This window comes from Oryzias latipes, chromosome 10 (assembly GCF_053564925.1).
Source record: "Oryzias latipes strain Hd-rR chromosome 10, Olatipes_Hd-rR_3.1".
NCBI classification, from domain to species: domain Eukaryota; kingdom Metazoa; phylum Chordata; class Actinopteri; order Beloniformes; family Adrianichthyidae; genus Oryzias; species Oryzias latipes.
Window position 1 is genome coordinate 30,948,755 of NC_136246.1, and position 27,072 is coordinate 30,975,826.

Below are 27,072 nucleotides of genomic sequence, written 5' to 3' on the forward strand. Positions count from 1 at the left end.
TTGTTGTCAGAAGTCAGAACTCTGTCTTCCTCTCAGGTCATCGGCGGTAACCATCTCCAGAGTTCCAGATGCACTGCATCTCCCAGCAACCCAGTGCTGCATACCTGACTCTCATTGGCCAAATCAATCACAGCACACTTCAGCACTGTACTGAGCCTCACTCAGTGCGAAGAATTGTCTGTGCCACTCTGCCTGCATTACCAAGCATTACAGAGCCAGACCCTGTTTTGTCTCTGACTCCATTTGCCTGCCGCCTGCGCCGAATCTCCTCAGGATCCTGACTACTCCTCATTCTCCTCCCCATGCCCGTTATCAACCTCCGACCCCTGACCCTGATTTAGCTTTGTGGACTTTTAGCTGTGCTAATAAAACCTGCTGCAATTAGAGCCAGCTGTCTGCCTGTTCTGTGACAGTGTTTATGTTTTGCCTATTTTTGATTTCTAACACCTATTTATGCCTTGTCCTCATACATGAGAGCATAAATTACCAAAGTCCTTGTTTGTGCTCTCATACTTGGCCAAAAAAGCTGATTTTGATCTAAAGGTTTTGCAAATTAAAAAGATTTTGCTGTAACTGCAAGCAAAAAGTAAGAATTTAGCATGAGATTAAATTACGATAATGTTTTACGGTCAGCATAAAAATGAAAAATAGAATATGGATGAGAACAAAGTAATATATTTACGAGAATAAAGTCACAAAATTATGAGAGAAACAAGTCAAACCCAGAATTATGAGAAAAAAGTCAATTAGTTACATGAATAAAACATAATTTTATAAGTTACTACTTGAAAATTTAAAAGATTAAAATCATTAATTAGACAAAAGGCTGTTCATTAAGAAAAATAACCAATATTGTGTCTTAGAATGAGATGTAGAGCGTATTGGAAGCGTTTATATAACACAAATAGGGAAATACTGAATCAACATTGTGTTATTGACAAGTATAGGGACATTGAAAAGAATTTGACAAACTACCGTACAACTTTTTCCTCATCCATTTTGGATTTTTTTTCTCATACTTTAACAACTTTATTCTTGTATTAACTTATTTCATGGTGGCCCAATACTCCATGATAGAAAATAAGACTTTAGTGGTAAACAAAAAATTCAAAAGAGAATTGCTATAAAATAGTCTTTATTGTGGTTTAACCTGAACAAATAACTACTGTATAAATGCATTTCAGTCAACAAAAGCATCAGAAATAAAGAATATAGTCACAAATATTTACCGGGTCACATCATTATTAGCTTATCTGAGTAATATTTTCAGATGTTTTTGAATAGGTTTTGTGAAATGTGGGAGCTGTGGCCTCACAGGGAGAAAAAAAAGTCAGACTTTTTCGGAGTCTCTGATGTTCTAACCTGTTCTCCAACCCCAAAACCCTTTGGAAATTGTTACCACTTGTACTCTTTTTCTGTCTCATTTGGACACACGTCTTCACGTAGGATATCTGCCTGCAGTGTCAGCCTCACTTTGATCTGTTGAAAACAAATACTTCTTCTCTGTAATTCATAGATATCCCTTCATCTAAGTGGGTTCCTTATCCAGTAGAGTAATGCAGGGACTGATAAGTTTCTTCGCTGACGTCAGCCGTGACTGGAGCTTCACCCCAGATGGATTTTCACGCTCCAGTTAACCTGATATCTGTATCCTTAAAGAGGATGCCAAACTCTGCTCCCCCATGACTTTGATGATGCTCCAGAATTGTAATCTTACAAAATACAAAAAAATATATAAATATATTTCATGCATCTACACAGTTTCTGTTCACAAGCTTTTCAAAAGGCTCATTTGGTAAAATTCGGACTCAAGCAGCAATTAGAGGCAATTTTCAAAGATGTTTCCAGCAACAACTAAAAAAAGAAACATGTTGTCGTATGACCTCTGTCTGACGGAGTTACAACAATAAAAAATCACGTGGACAGATGATCTCTGGACTATACGAGATGCTACTTTGTGAGTAAAGACTTCATACGTGATCCTGGAAACAAGCTGCCCCTGCATTTCCTGAAGCAATGATTTATATATAAAGATTTAAAAAAAGACTCCAGCATGCAGCCGTCCACATGACTGAAGCCACCAATGTACACTCACCGGCCACTTCATCAGATCCACCTCCCTAGTACTGGGTTGGACCCCTTTTGCCTTCAGAACTCCCTTAACCCTTGTGCTATCTTAGATGACCCCACCCTCACTTTGACGTGTTCTCCCTACCATGACAAAGGTGGATAAAGGTGGAAAGATTTCATGTAATCCATGGACACCGGTGAAGATCACAAATCATTGAAGAAAAAAGGTTCAGAGCACTGTCTAGTGGGTCTAGATGACCCTACTCCCATTGTTAAAGTGCCTAGGATAGCACAAGGGTTAATCCTTGGTGGCAGAGATTAAATGAGGTACTTGAAACATTCCTCAGAAAGTTTGGTCCATATTCACACGACAGCAACACACAGTTGCTGCAGATTTGTTGGCTGCACATCTATGATGCCGATCTCCAGTTCCACCACATCCCATAGGTGATCTATTAGGTTGAGATCTGGTAACAGTGGAGGCCGTTTGAGTCCAGTGACCTCTCCCTGTCATGTTCAAGAAACCAGTCTGAGAGGATTCCAGTGATACAAGGTGGGATAAACAAATGCTTTCATGTTGCTGACACCAAATTCTGCCCCTACCATCTGAATGTGGCAGCAGAAATGGAGACTTATCAGACCTGACAACGTTTTTCTAACCTTGTATTGTTTAGTTTTGGTGAGTCTGTTTGAACCGTAGCCCCAGTTTTCTGTTCTGAGCAGAGAGCCGGTGTGGTCTCCTGCTGCTGTTGCCTATCTGCACCATGGTTGGACATGTTGTGTGTTAAGAGATGCTCTTCTGTAGACCTCTGTTGGAACCAGTGGTTCTTTGAGTTACTTTTGCCTTTCTATCAGCTGGAACCAGTCTGGTCATTCTCCTCTGACCTCTGGCATCAACAAGGCATTTCTGCCCACAGAACTGCCGCTCACTGAATATTTTCTCTTTTTCAGACTAATCTCTGTAAACCCTAGAGATGGTGGTGGGTGAAAATCCCAGTGGATCAGCAGTTTCTGAAATACTGAGACCAACCAGCCCGTCTGGCACCAACAACCATGCCATGCTCAAAGTCACTTCAATCCCCTTTCTTCCCCCTTCTGATGCGCGGTTTGACCTGCAGTGGATCGTCTTGACCGTGTCTAGACGCCCAAATGCATCGAGTTGCTGCCATGTGATTAACTGATTAGAAATGTGCGTTGACGAGCAGTAGGATAGGTGTGCATTAACAAAGTAGTAGAGCGTATGAGGCCCCGGGGAAGACCCAGGACACGCTGGAGAGACTACGTCTCTCGGCTGGCCTGGGAACGCCTCGGGGTCCCCCCAGAGGAGCTGGAGGAAGTGGCTGGGGTGAGGGAAGTCTGGGCATCTCTGCTCAGTCTGCTGCCCCGCGACCCGGTCCCGGATAAGCGGAGGAAGATGGATGGATGGATGGATAGAGCGTATGTTAGCGGTGAGGAAAGATGCAGCTCACTGTCAAAAGCTCAGGAACCGATTTTGAATGTTCCGGTTAAAAGACCATCTCCATTGTGAGGTAAAGTTTCAGCAGGTAGTGGCTACTGATTGGTGCTTGTTAGAGTAAAGGTTTGCAGTCTACATCATACTATACACGAAATTTACAAGTGGCTTAAGATTATTTACAATGATGGACTTTCCTGGTCAACTCAGGGCTGTTAGGTCTACACAGACCTCTGTATAAGAGTATTAACACACAATTATGCAGTGTCGGTTTTATGTAGCTTTTGTATTACAGCCTGAACAGGTACATTCCTGTTACTTTTTACATGCTGGGCTGATCTCAGAGTCTGTTCTTCTCAGGAGAATCCTGCAGATAGGATTCTGTTTACCCCCTGCGGACCCTGATTGTCGCTGCTTCTTCGCCATATCTGGAGCTGATGGGAAAGTTGCTTTGATGATAGATTGTCCAAAAAGGCTTAGGAGGAGCTGGTGTATTTCTGACTAGAGCGCGAGCTGGTGCGGTCCAGGCCGTTCACTTGGCAGGAGCCCTTCCAGCGTCCTCCTGAGCCCCGTTCATCCAGGGGGGAGGTTCTGTAGCACCAGCAGCACAGGCAGGACTACAACACAGCAACACACGTTTTCTTAAAACCAACCGCTTCATGAAAAATGGGGTTTTCTTTAATATCAAACCGGTATTTCTTACCTGGAAACAGTTTTTAAACTTCTGGCTGACAAAGTAGAGGGCAATTGGGTTAATGCAGGAGTTTAGAGAGGCCATGTTGATGCCAATGTAATCCATCACTAGCAGGAAGCTGGCAGGAAAGGAGCAGAGTTTACCGTAAAGACTACAGGAAGTCTAATTATCGAGAACAATGGGATCTCATTAGGTTGCCGCTGCAAATGTCTACCTGAGCAGCTCACAGCGGTTGGGGTCGTTCTCATTGTAGACTGTTTTCTTCAGGATACGACTGAGATGAAGGGGCAGCCAGCAGAATGCAAAAATCAGCACCAGGCAGAAGACTGTCTTTGCCACTTCTCTCCTCTAAACCAGAAATGATAGACTTTCTTCAGCGTTTCTGTCAGACGGTGAGACGAGCGGGCCTATGATTTACATACCTGCTTCATGTGATCGTTGAGTGCAATTCGCATGCCCTTTTTACGACTGAGCATCTCACAGGTCATGAGTGTGTAGAAGATTCCCGTACAGGCCAGGGGGAGGCAGAAATAGAAGCCAAACAGCCACCAATCTTTGGCTTCCTGGTAAAACTGTAAAAATAGAACAGGTAAAGAGTCAAAACGAACGTCTTGAGTTCAGACAGGGAAAATTCTGCATATGGGATATGACCGAGAGGAAAATGCTAAAACATGTCCCCCCTTGCTTTGTTTTCACATTGCACTTTTGAGAGTGGACCAAACTGCCTGGATAGCATCTTGCTATCTCATTCATCCTCTAAACCTGTTTTGGCCTTTTCAGGGTCACAGGGCTGCTGGAGCCTATGCCGGTCGCTCATTGGGCAAGGGCAGGGGACATCCTGGACATGTCACCGGTCTGTCGCAGTTTGACAAATCACAGACCTATGCACTCTCACATCTAGGGACATTTTAGAGTAACCAGTTAACCTATGAAGCATGCTTTTGGATGGTGGGAGGAAGTCGGGGTCACCGGTTGTGATACAAAGGCTACAGGTCCTTCCATTGGTGTTCTGTTTCAGGTCCCCCCTAGCCGCGACTTGAACCAGGGATTTTCTTGCTGTTAGGCAAGGGCGCTAACCACTTCACCACCGTCCAGCCGCCAAATTGATACATTAAGTCAAAACCAAAACGCATCAAAGACAAACTGTAAATTGCTTTAACTCTTTTTCGTGAGGCCTCAGCGCTCTGAGTGAACTTGACAGCTATTGAAAGTAAGTTTACAGCAAAACAGTTCACTAAGCTAAGTCAGAGCTACTTTTTTATCCATCTATCAAACCTCATTTTGGTGTCACAGGGTTGTTGGAGCCTGTCCCAGCCTAGGTAGATTACCAGTGCATCGGAGAGTCACACAACTACACACATACTCACATTCACACCAGGGGGGACAATTTAGACTCATCGGTTAACCTATGAAGTATGCTTTTGGACAGTGGGAGGAGAAAATCCTCGCTTGCATGACGAGAACATGAAATGACCCAGCCAGGAGTTGAACCAGGGCCTTCTCACTGTGAGGTCGAGAGTGCTGACCTCTACACCATCATGCAACCCCTACTTTGTTTATTTTACCATTTTTGGGTGGATGGCATGCAAATGTGTTGACACAGCTGCAATGGCACTTTCTGCAGACCATTTTTCATAAGTTGCACTATAAAGGGATGTCATGCCCCTTTGTGCAGCCATAGGAATTCCGCTAATGCGCCATGATTCCCTTCTCCATTTACTCTTCAATGTCTACAATCTCCTATTCTTTTCCACACAACTTTTGCCAAGGAAAAGAAAGAAAGAATATGAAAAAAAGAGATATTAGGCATTTTTGGGGGAATTCAGGCACACCAAGACTTTGTCCATCTTTTATCACATCAGATGAGCTTTTCAACCTGCCAAACGAAGCAGACTATCAGAGGAAGCAAATTCTGATCCAGTCCAAACAGCCCTGAAGTAAATGTGCCTTCAACAGGATATTGAATTGCATTTGTTACACTGAAAGACTTTGTGCTGGATGGCAAATGAAAAACGTCAATTATTTCAACGCTTCAGAAGCTTTTTGGAAAAATCCTCAATGAAATATCACATCCAACATGGATTGTTGGTCCTTTCTGTCAAAAAAAAAAAAAAAAAGAGTACAGTTTGTTGAAATTTCTATTAAAAAGTTTCTTAAAAGGTTTTTCTTGCATTTTTTTTTGGTATTTTTCCAAATGGAAAAGCAAAAATGTGGCAGGAATTTGGAAGACATTTTCCTTAATCTAATCCTCACTGCCTCAGAGTGAATTATTTTTCTTTTGGGATGACATTATACTAAAATTTCAGTGGAGTGTTATGTTTAGCGTTTAACCCAGAGGTGGGCACTGAGGGCCGCATTCCTGCATATTTTCCAGCATACCCTGCTCTGGCCTGTTCTAATTGGCTGGACACACCTGAACCAGGTAATCAGCCATGAGTAGGGCAAGATTATTGGCTGGACACACCTGAACCAGGTAATCAATCATGAGTAGGGCAAGACTATCTGGAAATCATGCAGACACACCGGCCCTCGAGGCCTGGAATTGCCCACCCCTGGTTTAACCTGATATCTCCTGTCTTGGAAAGGTCACATGTTTCAAATGTCTTTTCTTGTGCAGATGCAGGAACGCTCCATGAATATCATGAGAGAATGTCACATTAGGATGATTTGCATGCAGCTCTCCGTTCCAAAATATCTCTTTGAGTCTAATAATTACACATTGGCACAGACAAAAAGAGACCTTGATTAAACAAATATTCATCACATTAACGTTCTCCAGGCTCTTTGCTTTGATGTGAACCACTCGGTTGTCTTCTGTGCTTGAAAGTTGCACCAGGTGCGCGCTGAAAACTGTCCAAAGCCTCTTCCTTCCTGACTTAGTCCAAACAGTTTGATCTAAGTGAACATGTCAGATAATTTTTAACACGTGTGTTTAGGAAATCGATACATGCTAACTACAATCTGCCAAGCAACAGCTGCTCGGATCCTTATTCTAAGAAGTCCAGCTCCTCTTGGAACATCAGGCTCTTGAGACCATTAATTTCACTGTTATCTTAGCACAAATGCCCTTCTGCATTTTTTTCATCCTTATCGCATGTTTTGTTTAACAACTCCCCTTTTCACAGAGCCTGAAGTCTGCAGTAATCTGTCTTTAAAGTTTATTAGTTTGTTATGCGTGAATTGCAGCACTTTTGTAATATATGAAATAAGAGGAATCTCTGTGAACATTTATGAAGAAAGTGAAAATTAAGCAGAGTGCAAGTGTGGAAAGTGGAATGTACCATCATACGGTGCCATTTGCAGACTGTCATTGACCCAAACAACATGAACAGAACTTATGGGTCCCTTGCACATGCCGAAAAAAACCCCAAAAAATCTGTATGACACGCTTGCGTCTCACCTCACTTTTATGTGTTTCCTATGACCTGTTGCTCGCAGCACGCCTGTAAAATAAATGGTCGTAGTGTACTGTTCTACGGGCTTCCTGAACGGGATCTGACCTTGCTATTTCATGCAGGCCACTTGTGTGTCCTGAACAGGTTTGCCTACTTTTCACCCGCAGACAGCCTGTGTTCGCCTATAAGGGTAGTTGTGACTAAAGGCCCGTACACACCGGGACGAATATTCGCCAGGCGTTATTCGCCAGCGTTTTTCGCCACGTTTTTTGTGATCACACCCAGGCAATTTTCGCTGACGATGAGCCGAGCGAACATGCAATTTCATTCCCTGACATTAGATAGCGCTTAATGTAAAACAGAAATACTCCTGTACACAAGGTGGCGCTGCGCAACTTTACGCTTCTTAAACTCGCTTTTCACTCAGAAGAAGATATTAAGTATTTACGCGCTTGTCAGAATCATACAAAGAAAACCTGAATATTTCAAGCACCAGTTGCTCCAACTGGTGCTTGGTTCGGGGATATTTTAGAATGTCCGTCATTATTTCTTCGTGGCTGTGTAGATGCAACTCGGCGTCTATCTTCTTCGCTGGTATGTGAGCTCAGCAAGGCAGTTTTGTGTTTGAGCGCCCCCAAGTTGTGTTTTACTGTAACTTCAGAGGCTCCAGACACGTGTGCAAAAGCGCCATTCTCATTGGTCCAATAGATTTCGACGCGACGCGTCAAAAAAAAAAAAAAACGAACCCGAGGCTGATTTTTTTGATGCTTTGACGCGTGGCGTTTTTTCGCGTCGGTGTGCACACTCTAATTGGTGCCCTTTGTTTAGTCACGAGGCGTTAAACGTCGGCGAAAATCACGCGCGAAATTCGTCCCGGTGTGTACGGGCCTTAATGCTTTGGTGGAAGTACGTCGGCTTCAGTCACTGTTAAAATAACTGAGACCGACAAAGAAAAGTTTTAGATACGAACATTTGCATTTTGCTAAAAATGTGACATGAATTACGCTCATGTCATTCGCTTTTGTCTACGTTCATCCAAGGTTCTGTTGGACTACACCACATTTTCAGCACTTTTTCAACCATGTTTCTACCCTCTGACCTGGTCTCTGCCTCTGCCCCCTTTGCCTTGCTTTTGGATTTTTCAGTGGATTGTTTTTTTTTGTCGGATTATGTTGTCCGACTTAGATCTTCTAGCAGATCCACCTCCCTGTGGTTCGGTTGCTTTTGGATGTCTCTCTCTCTCTCTCTCTCTCACTACCTGAATAATCACTACACCCACACTATGTAAGAGAAATCCATGTTTTATGTTTTCTCCACTATCTTTTCTGGACTAAAGCTCCTCAAGATTTGGGTCAACCCATGAGAGGTAGGGGTGTGTGTGTGTGTGTGTGTGGGGGGGGGGGGGGGGGTGAATTGTTTTTCTTCCTTTCCAGAGTAAAAAAAACAGCATCCTGTGTGTGATAGGGAACATTCACTGACTCTAGCCATGACTGCAATTGATCCCTTGTGCTATCCTATGGGTTCCAGATGACCCAATCCTTACATTGACGTGTTATCACCTAGCATGACACAGGTGGATAAAGGTGAAGAAGATTTCATATAAGCCATGGACACCATTGAAAATCACAAATTATTGAAGAAAAAATGTTCAGCAAACTGTCTTGTAGGGTCTAGATGACCCCACTCCCAATGTTGAAGTGCCTAGGATAGCACAAGGGTTACTGGACGAAAGATACAAGTCAGGAAACTCAGTCTTCAAAGAAATCCTCTGTCATCTCCACTATGAGTCCAAGCCATGAAGAATCACACCACTTCGTTGAGTACGACATCACTGAACCACTTCAGCTTCAGATAGACAGTGAAATTCTTCATCATTGAAACATCTCACCATCCAGTTACCATGACACTGCAAGCATAATCTTCACATTGGTTGGCTTGATAAGAGAAATCCTATGTTGGGGCTCATCCTGTGTGCAAAACTGTCTAAGAACTACGACAGAACCCTTCCTCAATAGACAGTACTGCGGAAGGGACATACTCTGACCCTAGTAAACACAAAACAACAGTTTTTGGATAAAGTTGTGTGAAAGTGTTTACTTTAATGAGAAAATTAGTCAACTGGTATCAAAAAACAGAGACAACATGGTGCCATTGCTCCTGTTTGTGGGTCACCCTTACCTTCATGTAGACGGTTGGCTGCTCCGGGTGCAATAGGCAGATGCGCAGTTTGTTGCCTCTATAGGGCATCTCCAACATGTCAAACGCCAGCGCCTCTGGGACGGCCAGCACAACGGCGACCAGCCAAATCAGTGTAACTTCCACCGCTTTCCACAGAGGGATCCCCATCCCCTTCACCCGGCTCCATGATGTCACTGCGTGGTAGCTACAGAATCAGGATGCAAACACAAAACACGTATGAACTGCTGTTTTTGGAGCCCACATGTCAGCGGTATGAGTGTGCGTGTGACCTCACCGGTCAATGCTGAGCGCACAGAGGCTGAGGACAGTGATTCCCACTGAGGCTTTCTGGATGAACGGCATCAGCTTACAAATATACACACCGAACGGCCAGTCTTCAGCTATTAACTACAAGTTATGAAAAAAAAGATATTGTTGAAATAATAGACAGTAAGTATCAGTCATGCAGACAGACCTCAATAAGGTTCATTTAAAGGTCTTTCTATCTTGTGTTAATCAAAATCAATGTTGCAGTTGCCAAAATCAACATAGCAACACAACAGAGCAATTCTCCTCACTGATAATATCTTTTTCTCAAGGGGAATAAGTTAAAAAATGGGAATGTAAAACTTTAAATTCTATTATTTTGGAGTGAGGACAGGGGATCCCATTTAGCCCATAGTTCTTTACACTAAATTAAAACACATTTCAAGTCTATTCATGTAAAGAAACAGCAAAAAGATCCCATTCAGGGTATCTAACATACCAGAAAAAAACTAAATTCAGCTTGACTGTTCTTTGGAATTGCCTGAAAACAGCTTCACAACATTCCTTCACGAGCTTGACTGTATCACATCAAAGACCATCATGTCACTTTTGGAAAATAAAGCTCTTAAATATAGAAGCGGTTCCAAGATGCGGTTACATTATGGCCAATTTTCTATACATGTTCCCAAGCCCAAGGATGTTTTCGTGAATCAAGAGCACTTCTGGAAATGACTGTGTTGGATGTTCCAGTTACTCAGTCTGCATTTACATTTGTTTTTGATTACTTGCAAGTTTGTGTCAATGTGCACTTTCACCTAACAGCCACAAATCATGCAAAAAAAAAAAAATATTAGCAAACTGGTATTTATACGTAAAAAAAAGTAGCATCAACCTCTCTTCCCCCCCCACACACACAAAGGGTGGTAATTAACACATTTATATGGTTACCTTGTAAACGTTTATGGGGATGGCGATGATGATATAAAGCAGATCTCCCAGAGCCAGACTCCCAATCAACACATTGGGCCCATTCCTCATGCACTTGTTCCTGTATATGATCCTCAGCAGTGTTGAGTTGCCAATGATGCCCACCACAAAGATCAGACAGGAGATGATGGTGTTCACATACTTGAAGGCATCCTTGATTTCCGTGGGCTTTACGCACATGGGCGGCGGGGGGCTCCTCGGGCGACCGGGCTGGGGCAGCGGAAGCTGGACCGAGGAATTGGTCTCGGAGACTTCTAAAGCTTCAGGCGCACTCTGGGAGTCCCGGACTAACCGGGAGGCTCCGACCTCCGTGACCATGAAGACACACAGCAGCAGCACACTGGCCCTCATCCTCACGGTTACTAGATGTTTGCACACGGGTGTTGCTTCTGGTCCGGAGTGGAGGGTCAGTCTGTCAGTCCTGCAGTTTGATTCAGACAATCATTTTCTTCAGAGAGAAGACATTTTTGTGTTGCTATCATCTAAGTACAAACCTTATTGACTAATTAAAAAAAAGTTTCTACATGTAAATATGAAATATAATATTGTGTGTTTTCTGTTTTTATTGTTAAAGCGCTTCGAGCTGCGCCAAATGCATGAGAAGCGCTATTTTATAAATACAGTTTGATTTGATTTAAAATAGAATTAAAAGTCAAAAAGCCAATACTTCAAATATATCGATACATTTACTTTTAAAGCAGTTTCCTGCATTTTTTTTTAAATTAAAGACTCTATTTGTTACTACTTAAAAAAAAGACCAATGATGAGATAAGAGTTTTTTTTGTTTTGTTGCAATTAACTAAAACTGGGATTGGATGACAATATGAAATCCTAATTTATTTTTAATTAAATTAAGAATCAACTTAATAACTTTTAAAACAGCATTGAATCCTATATTTTCTTAAGGGTTTTCTCTGCACTTTGCCTCCACTGTAATCTTTCTACCTGCTAAGTGAAAGTTTGTTAATATAGACTTAATGCTACGTTCACTATACGGTCATGTGTCGCGCGTTGAAGAACGCTATGAACACGGGTTCTTGAACGCGCTTTTTGCATGAGGTGTAGACACTTGTTTTTCCCGAATCCAATTTTAGCTTATGTACCTACAGTTGAAAGAGGCACGGTACAAATCTTGCAAATCTTGCTCCAGGCTTCCCTTTTTTACAGCTCTATTCCGATATTTTTAAACACTTTCACAACCTGATATGAGCAATTTCTCTTTCATGACCAATTTTCAAACAATTCAAGTCTCTGTGAATTAAAGGACGCTACCCATAGGTCATTATCCAAGTCCCTGATCGGTTAAAGTTCAATTGGTTTAACTTTCAAGGCATGTTCAGTGGACATGCATTTTGTACGTAGAGCCCAAAAATGGTCGTAGAAACTTGTGTCAAGAGTTTTGAACTTGGACGACCGAACTGCACACGTACACACGTTTAAATGGACTTTTAGTTGGAGGTGGCCGCTTGAACGTGTGTTGCCCAGGAGTGTGTGAACGTAGCATGAGGGAGCAATCCCACTGCTAACCACACGGCAACTATTTACAGCTGTTCAATTCTTAGGTGTCATTTTGCAGGTTTCTGTAAAATAAAATGACAAAAAGTTTGCAGTTTATTTTGGTTTGAAAGGATAACGCAGAGAAGGTACTTAGAGAAAATGTGTGTTTGGTGCTGAAGGAAAAGTAAAGATTTGTGTTCTCTAGGAGGAGACATGCAGCAATGTTAATAAAAAAAACAAAAGACTAAAAGCTTTTTGTACCGGCTGACTCCAAACACCTTTTGATCTATTTTCAAAGCTTTCCCAATGGTCTTTTAATTATGATTACACCAATATCAGCCAAAATCAAAAAACCTCTGTTGTTTTCTTGGACATAGTTTCAGCAGAGCGGCAGTGGTTCATTAGAAATTCACCTCTGAGTTGTGAGTGAGTTGATGCGGAATGACCCCGCCCTGTTTCCCATCATCCATCTGTTTACACGCACTCCCCCCTGGCTTACAGCCCCACACAACTCCAACCTAACATTAGTGGGGCAACAAAACAGCGAGCAATATTGTAGCCATTCAGCTGTACAGTTCTGAGAGGGATGCCAGATCAAACGAGGAAAACAAAGTTGTACATCCAGCTAGTAGTCTGCAAGTGGATGCATCAGAATGGAGCAGAGCAGGGAGCTTGTGGCCAATCACCAACATTACTGCAACTGTATTTTTTTCGTCTGCTCCTGATTCGAAGTAGCATCTACTTCACGCATACACATTTTTTCAGACTGTAGTTTTGTGTCTGTTCCTAATTCACAACAATTTAAATAAAGAAGTTCTCAGAAATGCAGTTTTAAGCCTAATTTCTTTACATATGTGCTCCATCATGAGAAAAATGCGACAAGTACGTGTAAAAAACAACAAAAACCAGTCTTTAACCCTTGTGTTATCCTAGGCACTTTAACGTTGGGAGTTGGGTCATCTAGACCCACTAGACAGTGCTCTGAACCTTTTTCTTCAATGATTTGTGATCTTCACTGGTGTCCATGGATTACATGAAATCTTTCCACCTTTGTCTTGGTAGGAAGAAAACGTCAATGTAAGGATCGGGTCATCTGGACCCCATAGGTAAGCACAAGGGTTAAAGCTTTAGGAAATAGGAGCTATTTCCTCATTTTTAACAGCTGTTACTTTTTACTGAAGAGCCGTTTTAAGATAAAGGATTTGAAAAATATTTTTCTGTGGTGGCCACCATCCTGCTGGATACAAACTTTCACTTTTTCCCTTTTCAAATCCTGCATTGATCTGTCCAGGATGTACTTTCCAGCTCCCTGGAGCCCCGGTGGCCCCCTTCTTAGGATGAATTCAGAATGAAAATGGATAGAAATTCTACAATACTGTTATTCTAAATAGTGACCTAAATGAAAATAAAAGAAATAAATACAAAGTGTGTGTGTTTTTTCAAGGAACTCTCCAAATACAGTAGATCCCACAACACGTGGCTGTTTTCACACAACCTTTAATCAAAGCTCACATGATGTGTGCTCATGGCAGCTGTGAGGTGGGCTCTCTGTTCAGCTGAAACCCTGACAACTTCCATCAAGGTCAGGCCGCCTTAGAAGTCGGATCAGGTTTGGGCTTTATGAAACTTGTTCAGGTCAAGAAAATACGCAATAATGTTTTCTTGTACTTTCATGTTTACACCGGACTGAACCAAAACTGTTTGATGTCAGAACAATAGCATTGAAAGTCTGTGACTCAGTGGGACTTTACGACTCCTCTTAAACCTCAGGGCACATTCACACCGGGTTGTTTTGTCCACACTGGAGTTGGTTTTCTCAAACGGACGGCATCCTGCAGAGGGATGAAACTAACAAGTTCAGCTGCTAACAAACAAGACTGTCTAAACACACTGTGGTTGGAAAACACCTAAATCAAATAAAACTTTATTTATAAAAAAGTGGTCCTCGTGCTCTCAGCTGGTTAAAGTATGGAGTAAACGAAAAAAGGAAAAGGTCAGATCAGATCATTTTGATCCCTCCCAGATAACAGACTTAAGGTTTTTTGGGAGCAGTTTGATTCCCTAAAGTGTAAACAAATTCAAAGAGGTGACATTTGAGGGCCTTCTCTGCTCATTTTGTGCCAAAATCCAACAAATTATTCAAGTACAGTATCCTTGCTTTGAGTCAGAAGAGAGCACTGGCCCATATTTACTTTCATAAACTTTTACCACAGATCAAAAAATATTAGGAAAAAATCACACAAACTATACCAAAACATAATCAAAGATAAAAACACATTTAAAACAAAAACATTGTTTTTTTGTTCTTGAAGTTATTGGTGGACAAAAATAAAACACAAAAACATGTTTTGAGGCTGCAAATTCTTTTCATTTATATTTATTTTGTAATCTATAAAATGTTAAACCATAAAATTTTAGTTAAAATAAATGATTTTGAATTTTTTTCAAGACTGTTCTTGATTTTTAATTTTATTCTTAATTTCTACTCCCTACTGATCCAGTAAAATTCACCCTTTGAGGGGTTTTATGGGATCCAACAAACATAAATCAACTGTAAAATAACCTAATGGGACCAGGTGAGGGTGAAAAACACCAGCTATGTTTATGGTTACGATAAATAAAGCCATGTATGCGTGTAACATGTAAGCTCCATGGACTGAGGATTGTAAATTCTCAAAGGAGGAAGGATGAATGTGTCTGTTGAATGTCTCTTTGTGCTCCATCCCATGACCCCTAACTAGATGAAGAGGCTAAAAAACTGGAGGGTGGCTCTACAAAATTAAAGTTTGGGGGTTGGGGAATCTTAAAAAAAAAAAAAAAGAAGAAATATCGTAGCGGGACAAACAGACCTCAGTTAACTGAGGTTGGCTGAAGAACAGCGTTTCTGTATTCAAGTTTGTATGACAGAGATCTTTCTTTTGCAGACAAAGCTTGGCTCTTAGCCTCTCAAGTATCACGTGCATCTCAAAGAAAGGCCCAGGGCATCTTAGGATAAATGGGCCAATTGATAATGAGGGCAATTTCCATGGCGAGAGGAGAACATTCAAATGTGGCCACACAGATGTTGACTCTGGATACGCATACAAACCTTTAGACGAAATATGAAAAGACAGAAATGCAGCATTTGTCGCCCTAAAGGGACGCGCTTTTGAACGCATTTGCATCCGAGCTTGTTTTTTTTGGCAGCAGACTGAGGCATCACAGTCCCAAAGTCCCAGCAGAACTTATTTTCCTCCCCATCCTCCCCATCCGCGCTTTCTGCTTAACTTACTTTAGATAAAACACCTCAAAGAAAAATGTAGGACTAGGGCCTTTCCTATAAAAATTTCAATCAGTCAGAACTCTAAGCTTTATGGACTATGTGTGCTTGAGAAATTCCAACATCCCTCTAGCTTGATGGATTACAGAGCGGCTCCATGGTTTACACCTTCAGTGGTCCTGTCTGAGGTTTTGTGCCTTCAGACGTTGAGCCTCAGCACATTTGTGCCCAACCAGAACTTCATGTGAGGGAAATGTAAAACATTTCTAAGTTGGAGTTCATTTTTGATTCTTTTATGCCAACTAAAAAGCTGTTTTTCCAGAGTTCCAAGTTCAAAATGTATGCCAGAACAGCCTGTTCAGTCAGATCTCCAATTTGGAAAGTCGAAAACAAAACAAATCAAAAAAATAAAACAAAATCTGTAGTATATATATTTTTGCTTTTGTATGTGCAGATACAGAAGTTGAACTAACTTTGTGTTAATGAATCAGCCGAGTCTATTACGTCTCCATGGAAAAAACCCATTCTGCTTGACCTACTTATGAGAACTTACAAGAAAAATCAAGGAAGAAATAATATGTGTGACAAATCAGAAGACAATCCATCTCTTAGCCTAAAGGGCCACCATTCATCATGTGACCGGTTCTTTGATTTACAGTGAAGGAGTTATTCATGGCTGTTTTCATGTAATGGTTTTATTTTTATCACGTTCTTATGGAAAACAACACTTATAAAATTGGTAACATTATTTGGGGCTTCATCTATGGTTTTGAAATTTGTGTTATTGTTATTTTGTACCCACTTTAGACTATTTTTTTGTATTGATTTGTATATTCAGATCATGTTTAAGCTCTCTCTCTCTCATTTCTGTTCTCTCTCTCATTTTTTTTCTCAAGCATTTTGTGTTTGGGAAGCCTCTTGATGATTGAGGTGACTAACTAAAAGCTATTTGTTTAAATTTTCCCTTTTTTTTTTACATTGTTTCTGCTCTGCTCTGTAGTGAGTACACACTTTTTACTTTTATGATAAAGTACCGTAACTAAATGTTTCTTTTAACATCAATATTCAATAGACTTCTTTTGTCCATGTCAGTGAGCTGGTCACTGGGAGGATTCAGGAATGAAAGGAAATGTGTGACTCTAGTCCCAAACCAGTCGTTTCCAGTGCCAGGATGACTGGAAAAATTGAGAGGCATCGATGCTACACAGCATGCAGCATTCAGTGTGCAGCTTGCTTGGTTCAGGTGGTGTTCGGCTGCACCAAGCTTGTCATTTAACTGTTTAGAAAGGGCTCAAACTTCAGTAAAACTGTGTACAACTTCAACATGTTTCTTTGTATATTTATTTAAAGACGCACTCCCATAAAAATGTCTGGTTTGGGTGTTTTTAACATGTTCTTCTGGCTTTTTTCTTCTTTTTTTTTTGATGATGGAGGACATATCAAGAAAATTAAGCTCAAAATGGCATTTATGATTATTTTTTTATTCAAATACTTGTAAGCTAGGAGCAGATGAAACATGTTGTTAAAAAACAAAAGTAGATTATTTACAGAAAATACACTGGGTGGGCTATGAGCTCCCTGCTCTGCTCCATTCTGATGCATCCACTTGTAGATGACTAGATCTACGTACGTCTTTGTTTTCCTCGCATGAGCTGCACAAATGAACTATGGCTGTTTTTACTTTTACTAAAGTGCATTTTGTTATTTTTATGAAACTCTTGATTTTTCACATATTTAAAAAAAGCTTGCATACACATTACTGAATACATTTAGTATTTTGAGTTACTCAACGATTTAGGCAAGGGATTACGCAACACTCGAGTAGAATACTAGAATATTTATCCTCGTGAAATTCTGTCGCTGATACTATAAGGCTCTAAGGAGGGTCTAAGGGCAGGGATTCCCAGTTAAGCTAAGTCCATTTAGTTTAGTCCAGCAATTACCTATTGAATTTTATGACTAATTTCATATTGTTGCAATATTGGGCTATATAAATAAAATTGAATTGAATTAAGCATGCTTTAAAACAATTACTTAATGTGGTTGCATGCAACCGCGTGATGCAAACCTACACAATATTTTTTATCTGGCTTTACACCGTACGGCTGGAGAGCGCCATTATTGCTCGCCATGATTGTTGCACCACTAATGTTAGGTTGGGGGTGTGAGGGGCTGTAAGCTAGCAGGAGAGAGTGTGTAAACAAAGGGATGATGGAAAGTGAGGACACGCTCATTCTATGCCCGCCGACATCTCAAGGGCAACTACTGCTGCTCTGCAGAAGCTATGTCCTAAAACAATTCAGGTTTTTCACATTTTTGGTAAAAACGGCTTAATCCTAGTTAACGCTTTGAAAATAGGTCAAAAGATGATCAAAGTCGGGCTTTAGGAGATTAGCCAGTGAAAAGCGTTAACTTTAAAAAAGAAAACCAATGTTTCAAACCAATAGTTTCTTAAAAGCCCTGACTGTTATGTCTTTTTACATTCAAAATGAGGCAGCACTCTCCAAAACTGCAGCTTAATGCAAATGTTAGGTCAGAGGCTTGAATTTTAATAAACAGCCAATAAAAATAGACTTTCCCATTGCGGAGTGGAATACTTCCACTTGTAATGGTTTATTGCAAACAAATAAAAAAAGACATCAGAGGAAAGTTGCAACAAGCTGGATTTACAGCTCCGTCTCAACACTCGAGGGCCGCTGCACTTCAACATCTGCAGCGTCAGGCCCCCCCTTAAGTGTTCCTGTTTATGCACCAAACTACTGAGAAAGAACACGAGCCATGTCGAAGAGTGGATGGGTTCACTCCAACCATAAAAGCAGCTGCTGACAGAGCTGTGAAAACAGACAAAAGCTGAAGGGGGTGGGGGGTTCCTGTGTCCTCTCACCAAAACATTTTATTTATTGGACATCAGGAAATTGTCTTAACTTGAAAATTAAAAGCTTAATACGCTTTCTAAAATAAAAAAACGAATAAAAAGGTCCATTCATGTCTTAGATCACAGGATCCTCCTTCAGACTTGCAAAGAAAATAAAATAAATAAAAGCACATGGATGAACTCACACACTTATCACAAGAAATCAGTTTTGAAGAATTTGGCCACGATCCATATAGATCTCTGTCCTGTGAATGGCGCCTTTGTGCTGCATATGCACTGCAGCTCAGTGCGTTATGTTAGAGCAGGTCTGTCTCATTTAATTGGAGGCCAGTTTGAAATGGGCTGATCCTCTTAATCGAATAGATTTCCATTTAGAAACCACATCTGACCTTGTAGCTCTGATGGCTCCACTTGTTCCACAACAGCAAAGAAAAGTGCACCAAACACACAATTGCTTTTTTGGAACAGGAAGTGCAGCAGGTGATGAATTTGGAATAGAAAAAAACGAAAGGAAAGGAAGAAACAAGCTTGAAAAAAAGGGACCTGCTGCAGCTGATCTGAAGAACAATAGAAGGAATGCACAGTGGAAACATCTGACAGAGAAGAAGTCATGAGGGCAACCTGAAGGCAGCAGAAGGAGGGGGGTCATGTGCAGCAGATGAATCACATTTATTGAATTTGTATGAAAGCCTTTATTCCCAAATTTAGATTTTTAAAGCAGCTTTGCAATTTACTTCAATTACATTTAAAAAGAAGAATAAGATGTTTTTTCTTAATTTGTAACTTTTGCACAATGCTGCATTCATGTCAGCAACTTTGGTCTTCTTTGAACTTCTTCTGGTTTTACTTATTTATTTAAAAAAATAAAGTTTGTGGTAATTTGGTTATTAAAAAGTGAAAAAAGGGGAAGAATCCAGTCACAATTTAGAAATAAAAATTGTATTAATCTCTTCTCTGTGAGATGAAAAAAGTTCTATTCTATTCTATTCTATTCTATTCTATTCTATTCTATTGAGGCAATAGGCCAGCATGCTGCTCAACCTCATGCAGGAAAACTGCAAAACATTTTTGTTGTATCAAAAATCGAAATAATATTAAAGAAATCGAATTAATGTCTTTGCTCTTTCTAATTAATAATAAACTTTTCAATACAATTGCATTTTTAATTCAACTTCTTTATATGGAACTTACCGCGCTGCGATGTGGAAATGCAATTTCGGGAAAAATTCTTCTGAATAATTATAATAATAATAATCCAGTAGAGATTCCTCAAATCCAACGTGTTTTGGAACTGAGATTTGTTCTTTTTTTGCAGTTGCGCGCTCCCGCAGGTGAGGTGGACGGTGCGCGCAGCAGCGGCTCCGCTCGGAATGAGCTCCGCAGCCTCCGCTGGACTTGGGCTTTATACGCGCCATTCGGGAGGCTGCACGCGCGGCCAATCACATCCCAGACATTCCCAACAGTGTCCCGCTGTTGGGATGCGAGAATTCCAGGGAAGGCTTCCTCTGAAGTCATGTTTGGCATTTTATGATGAAAATGAATAATTAATAGATTTGGGTTTATTATTATTATTATTATTATTATTATTATTATTATTATTATTATTATTATTATTATTATTATTTTCATCATCATCATCATCATCATCATCATCATCATCGCTGCATGTATATCATTTTTGAAGCACATTTACAAAGCCTATTGCAGCTCCAGCAGACAGCCCAGCTCTGTTTTTATTCTTGCATACTGTATTATTAAAAAACAATAAACATAATATTTAACTTTCATAGTTTCTTTTTTGAATGAAATGCAGCTTTTGCTGTGAATTTCAAGTTTACATAAATATCTTACACATCTTGCAGACTTTTGTTTTTATTTTTTTTAAAACTGCGTAAAAATTACAACCAAATCGAAGAAAACTCTCCTAAACTTTTAATTTCACATTTAGATACTGGAAGTAAAATTACAAAAAAAACAACATTTCTCAGTTTTATAACAGGTTTTTTGCACACAAACTTGTTTTCCTGAGTACTTAGTGAGCCAGTTGAAGGATCTGCGGCCCCTCATGCTCACAGATCTGCACAGGCACGAACATGCACACCACAAACAAAGGACCCTTTACATGGAGTTAATTTGATGGCACCCATCCCCTGCTCTATTTTAAGAGGTGACTATTCCTGGTGCATCATTACTGCCATTAGCACAGTCTCATATTATGCCATTAGCAGACATTATCACCATTATATGCGGCTGTGCACCTGCATGGCCAGCGTGTGTGTGAGGACAGAGAAGAGGATGTGTTTTTGTTCCTCCTCTGCAGATTCCACTCCAGGTTTAATGAACTTTTATTCCTGGTAGTTTGCAATAACCTTCCATTGGCAGTAGTGAATGTTTGACGTCTCAGCACTCTAGGAACACTTCTCTGTTGTGACGTTGACATCAGCTTTGGCTATAAATAATAATAATAATAATAATTTGTATTTATATGGCGCCTTTCTGGACACTCAAGGTCGCCTCACAGTACAAACGTATGTAAAAACATAAAAATACAACAAAGAAGTCCAAAACACAAAATAAGTTAACAGTTAAAACAGCAATTTCAATATTATGAGCTGAATTCATGACGAAAAAGGTGAGTTTTGAGATGTTTGGAAAACTGAGAGAGTGAGTCCGTATTTTGTAGATCAGAGGGGAGGGAGTTCCAGAGTTGCCGGGCAGAACTGCTGAATGCTCTACCCCCCCATGGTAAATTAAAAAAAAAGATTTTATGAAAAGCATAAAAAAAAACTTGATTTCTGCAGATTTTTCTGAAAATATGACATCATTTTAGAATCTGTGAACATTTAAAGAGATTTTTCTTTTGGGATTTGAGAGAACACTTCATCTTCGTGTTTAGGATTTATGACAAATATTTTTGGTTAGGAACATGGCTGGTCTGGATAAAGCGGCATCAGAGACAAACATCTGAGCTACAAACTGAAGTTCATGAGATTTTGGAAACGTTTCAAAAAACTTTGAAACCACAAAAAGACGTTTTACTTGCTTTCCGGTTCAATTGCAGCATCATTAACTCTGATCATCTTTTGATCTCATGTTGTTGACATCCTCTTTTATTTATAATTATGCAGTTTTTGGCCAAATAACAAAAGCCTGTGATGTTTTCTAGGACATAGTTTCTGCAGAGCAGCAGGGGTTTATTAGAAATTCACCCCTGAACTGTGGCTGGGACTTTTGCCGCATACCCCTTACCCTCCCCATTGCTGAGAGCTCTCTGTTTGCATCCTTTTCCACTAACTTACAGCCTATTACATCCCAACAAAAATGGCGAGCAATATCGGAGCAATCCAGCCGTACAGTTTTGATCCAGATTCCAGCTCAGACGAGGAAGACAAAGACGTTCACGGATCTAGTCGTCTACAAGTGGATGCATCAGAATGGGAGCAGGGAGGTTTTAATGCCACAAATACAATCTCTTTTAAACTACAATTTTATTGCCTGCTCCTCATTTACCATGAATTGAAACAAAAATACTCACAAATGCAAGTTTGAGTTTACTTAAAACCACCAAAAACACAATTTGCATCAGAGTGGGTCAACTTTTGCACCCCCTAACCTAATTTAACGTCTTCCCCTTTCTTTGCATTTGTGAAACTTTAAAAAAAAAACAAAAAAAACTCAACTAAGAATTCTCACGTCCTTCCAAAGGAGCGGTCAAGCTCATGATAAGGATTATGGGAGAAAAGCCATAACAAATCCTGGTCTGACAAACACTCCACACTGCGATAGCCGCTTGATCTAGCCCCTAACATAAAACAGCTGAGGCCGGACAGCTGAGTTTCCTCCACGCTCATGAGACAAGTGTTGAATGTTTGTTTCTTCTGGCTGCAAATCTGAAACGGATGTGCTCCTGCACTCCTTACACAATGTCAGCATTGCAAACATACAGTTTATTCAGGGGTTTGGACAATCGCACCTTCACAGAACATCGAGGCTTTCGTCCAAAACACTCACACATCTGCACATGTATTTTTTGAGCTTGCCGTTCACTCTTGATTGCATTCCATTGTACTGGAACACACGTCCGCGCCAAAGCATTGTTCTGCAAGGTGGAGCTCTGCACTTCAGTTTGTCCTTAAATATATAGGAATTACACATTTCCTTTTTTGGGAGGAGCTTATTCACCTCTTCTGCTCTTGTTATGGTTTCTTCCACCAACCACTCAAGAACATGACGCGCTGCCAGCTTCCCAAAGTGGTCCCCCCCAACCGGATTTCTTCAATTGTAGCTCTGCAGTGAGGTTAAAGCGGGGCATCACTCAAACTCATCCCTCAGGACATTCCCTCACACCGCCGGGCTGAAGAATGCTGCACTCCTTTAATAAAGGACACATGGTTCTGGTTGTTGTCTTTGCTGATTGCCTGTAAAGGAGGGACTAAATGCAGCTCTGAATCCTTTAAAAGCCCTTTAGAGTCACAAAATGGGTTAAAAACTATTGATTTTAGGAGACTGTAAATCCCTGTGGATGGTTTTGGGGGATTTTTCCCCCCAATCCGATATGCTTCAACTTGTAACCCCCCTTGGATCTTGCAGTTCTCCTCTTAAGGTCTTTTATCTTCATTATAAGTCATTTTTTGTGCCTCCAGTTTAAAAAACAGCTGCTGGAGAGCTCGGACGGCAAAGGATGCCACTTTGAAAACAAATTCAGGTCCGTAGGGATAAACTAATCTCTAGCATCACCCATTGGAAGCCATGTTGACTGAAGCTTACGCCACCCGACTTTGTTCATCTTAAATTGGACAATTAGGCTAAAAAATAATGATCTCAGCTTCAGATTACTTAAACACACTTTAAAATATTATCACCATTACTCAACCGATTATATAATTTTTTTATCTATTTTTATTTTTCAGACACTGTTAGATTCAGATTTTGGAACCAATTTTCCCAAACAAACAAATAAACGAACAAACAAACAAACAAACAAACAAACAAACGACCGAACAAACAAACGACCGAACAAACAAACAAACAAACAAATCATTGTTAAGATCAGGAAAACTTTATGGAGCCCCTAAGAGGACATTGAAGAAAAAAAAAGGTAGTTATATAAAAAAAAAATAACAAATAACATTTTCTTTTGTTTATATAACATTTTTTCTTTAATGTCCCTTTAGGGGCTCCACAGAACTTGAAATGTTTTTTTATTTTTAATTTCTTTTAACATAAATGTTAAAACAAATAAAATTAACCAATTTTCCTCTCTGGTTGTTATAGATAGAAAATAAAGACTGAAACATTGACAATTTACCTGTTTGCTGTTTGCTTTGGTGATTCGTGAAACCAGCCTGCAGTTCATTAACAGAACTGCAACTTTCTAAAGACCTACCATAGAGGCACTCCATTGAAAATGGTATTTTTGGTGTTTATAATGTGTTCTTGTGGCATTTTCCTGAAGACGGAGGACATATGTAAAGATAATTAAGTTCAACTTGTATGTCTGAGTGTTTCTTTATTCAAATTGTTGTGAATTTGGAGCAGACCAAAAAAATGCTGTTTGCGAAAGCGCTTATTTTGGACGTAGAAAATGCGCTGGGCGGGCCACAAGCTCCCGGCTCTGAGCTCTCAACAACATGGAGGGGAAGAGGGGGTGGGGTTACTCTGCGCCAATGGTCCCGACCACGACTCAGATGTGAATTTCTAATGCAGGTTTTTTGATTTGGGCTAAAAACTCCTTAATTATAATTAAAAGACCCTTGGTAACACTTTTAAATTGCTCAAAAGCTGATATAAGTGAATCTTTAATACATTTTTACCAACATTATTACTTCTTTTTTTTTAAATCAAAACGAATTTCAGCTACTTTTTCTACATAAAATAATTTCTATTTTTTGGTATTATATATTTACTTTAATAATTTTGCTGATTGCGTCCACACAGGAAGGTTGAATAGGTTAAGAGATGGAAGTTCTTATGGTTTTCTTTCATGTTACATTTTTCTAGATCTGAACAGCACTTTGTTCAAATATCTAGTTATTAAAAAAAGCTTTTTGTGAGTAAAGACTTAACTTAATGGTAGAACTTGAGAAAATTCTAACCAATAATTCTCTTTGTTTTGTATTTATGAAACAACTGGTACATGAGTTGGACATAAAAACTTAAACACATCTGTCCCGGTGAAACTGCATGGATTCAAAAACGCCAAACAGAAAAGCTTCACCCAAAAAGAGTTTAAGTCTGTGTCAGCTTGCTGTCACGGTAAAAGATTCTGTAAAAATAGGATTTTCTTTTCCATGTCTCTCTTTTTATTAAAAAAAAAGAAAGAGCAAAAGCTTCAAAACAAAAGAACAAAGTTAAAAAAAACAAAAGTTAGGATTTTACTGAATGCAATAACAAACCAGCATCAAAAGTCTGTGAAATGTTGTACCGACAGCTTCATTTTCTCCTTGTAAAACGGGTTTTGAGTTTGGAATGTAACTGTGTTGGTTCTTCAACAGAAAAATGATCCAAAGTCACACATTAAAGCAGTCACTGGTTCAATGGTTTTGAAAGAAAATCAAATGTATTTTTGTTTGATTGAGGAAAACCAGAAACATAATTGGATGTACCAGTCCAGATAAAGCAGATGGGATTCAAACCACAGAGGAAGATGGCTGTTAAATATAGTAGCTGCCAGAGATGGCGTGCATTTAGCACGTAAAGTCTAAAGCACAGATTGCAGAGCTGTACAGCTAGCAGGCGTAATGCTCTGCAGGATGCCAGTTTGCTGTTAGCAAACGTTTTTGTCAAGGAGAAAGAGGCTTACCTGCAATCTGAAAGGTGGGAGTGTCATGATTAGTGAGTTTATTTGTCAGTCTCACTCCATTCAGTGGTCCCTCCCCCCGTAAAAACATGGACAAAGACTGTAATCGTGTGGACACCAAGTTGCAATGTTTATCTTAAAAATATGTATGTATTTATTTACGTAAATTTAAATGTATGTAATCATCTGACTATGGGTTTTAGAGGTTTTAGAGGGTTATCGAGGACATAGTCTCTGCAGAGCTACAGGAGTTCATTACAACTCTGAGTTGTTGGCGGGACTGTTGGGGGGGGGGGGGGGGGCTCATTTCCCATCATCCTTCTGTTCACACTCTGTCCTGCCAGCTTACACCCCCAACCTAACATTGCCGGTGCAATAAAGGCGAGCAATGTTGGAGCTATCCAGCCGTTCACTTTTGAGCCAAATAAAGACGTACGGGGATCTGGTCGTCTATGAGTCGATAGTAGTTTGTAGGTAACAACTACAAGCTTTTTCAAACGCGTTATTTTCATCTGCAATTTGACAAAATAAATACTCAGAAATGTTTAAAGTTTAATTTTCTTTATTTATGTCCTCCATCATGATAGAAATGCTCCAAGAACACGTTCAAAACACTAAAAAAAACCTTTTCATTGGAGTGGGTCTTTAACGTAGCCCTTCCATGATCTGTCTGTTTTTTTAATTTATTTTTTTATAACTGGACTGATTTAAAAAACCCCACCAACAATCAATTCTGCTGCAACATACAATCAAGGAACAAGATCTGGACCTCCTACGCAAGTGGGAATTTCCATTTCTGTTATCTTTTTGTCTCCAAGATCACAGTGTGGTCATGCAGATAAAGAATGATAGTACAGTCACCATGTTAATGGGGGGGGGGGGGGGGGTAATACTGGGACAGCGTCAGAGGAATGATTCTCTAAAACATTCAGTTTTCAGCTACAGCTCTATCATAAAGACAATGAAGGATTGTTGCTCAAGAGAAATGAAAACCTGTCCAAATCCTTTGTCTGTCTTTTCTCGTGGGACTTCTTTGGGACTTCTTCCTAGAAAAATTCAGTTTTTGCTTTAGAAACACCCAAATGACATTGGCAGAGGATGATGAAGGATGTGACATCCTGCATTTTTTTTTAAGACTCCCAGAATTCCACATGTAGGAAACTCTGGTTCTTTATCTGTGTGGTCTCAATAATATATAATAACATTTTCATAGTTAATTTAACAGATCTGTCAGGAGCAGCTTTTGGTAAAGAAGAAATGATGAATGAGACCCCAGAACTCAAGTCTTCACATGAGACCAGAGAGATGCCAACAACGCTAGCTGTGGAGTTACTGACTTGACTCTCCATTGGTGAGCTGAAAACAAGCGATCATAGTGAACGCTGAATGGACGGTTTTATGGATTTCACATTTCCATAGTCTGCTAAACTGGATCGAATTGACAGGAAATACCAACAATGTTTACATTGTCATCTTCTTAACCAGGTGAGTCCCTTTTGGGGTCACGAGGCTGTTGGGGCCAACCTAGCTACTGTTGGGCCAGGGCGGGGTTTCCAGTCTGTTGCAGGGCCACGAACTTGCATTCACACCTAGGGGCA

General features: G+C 40.2%; 1 protein-coding gene across 1 annotated transcript; it reads right to left on the reverse strand.

Moving 5' to 3' along the window:
• Positions 1–3,783: 3,783 nt before the first annotated feature.
• ednr (endothelin receptor) lies at positions 3,784–20,051 on the reverse strand. Its single transcript, NM_001104844.1, is given in 8 exon segments — positions 3,784–4,140; positions 4,227–4,335; positions 4,432–4,565; positions 4,640–4,789; positions 9,791–9,995; positions 10,086–10,198; positions 11,006–11,465; positions 19,867–20,051. Coding segments are annotated over 7 exon segments (1,242 nt in total). The 5' UTR covers positions 11,396–11,465; positions 19,867–20,051; the 3' UTR covers positions 3,784–3,999.
• Positions 20,052–27,072: the final 7,021 nt, after the last annotated feature.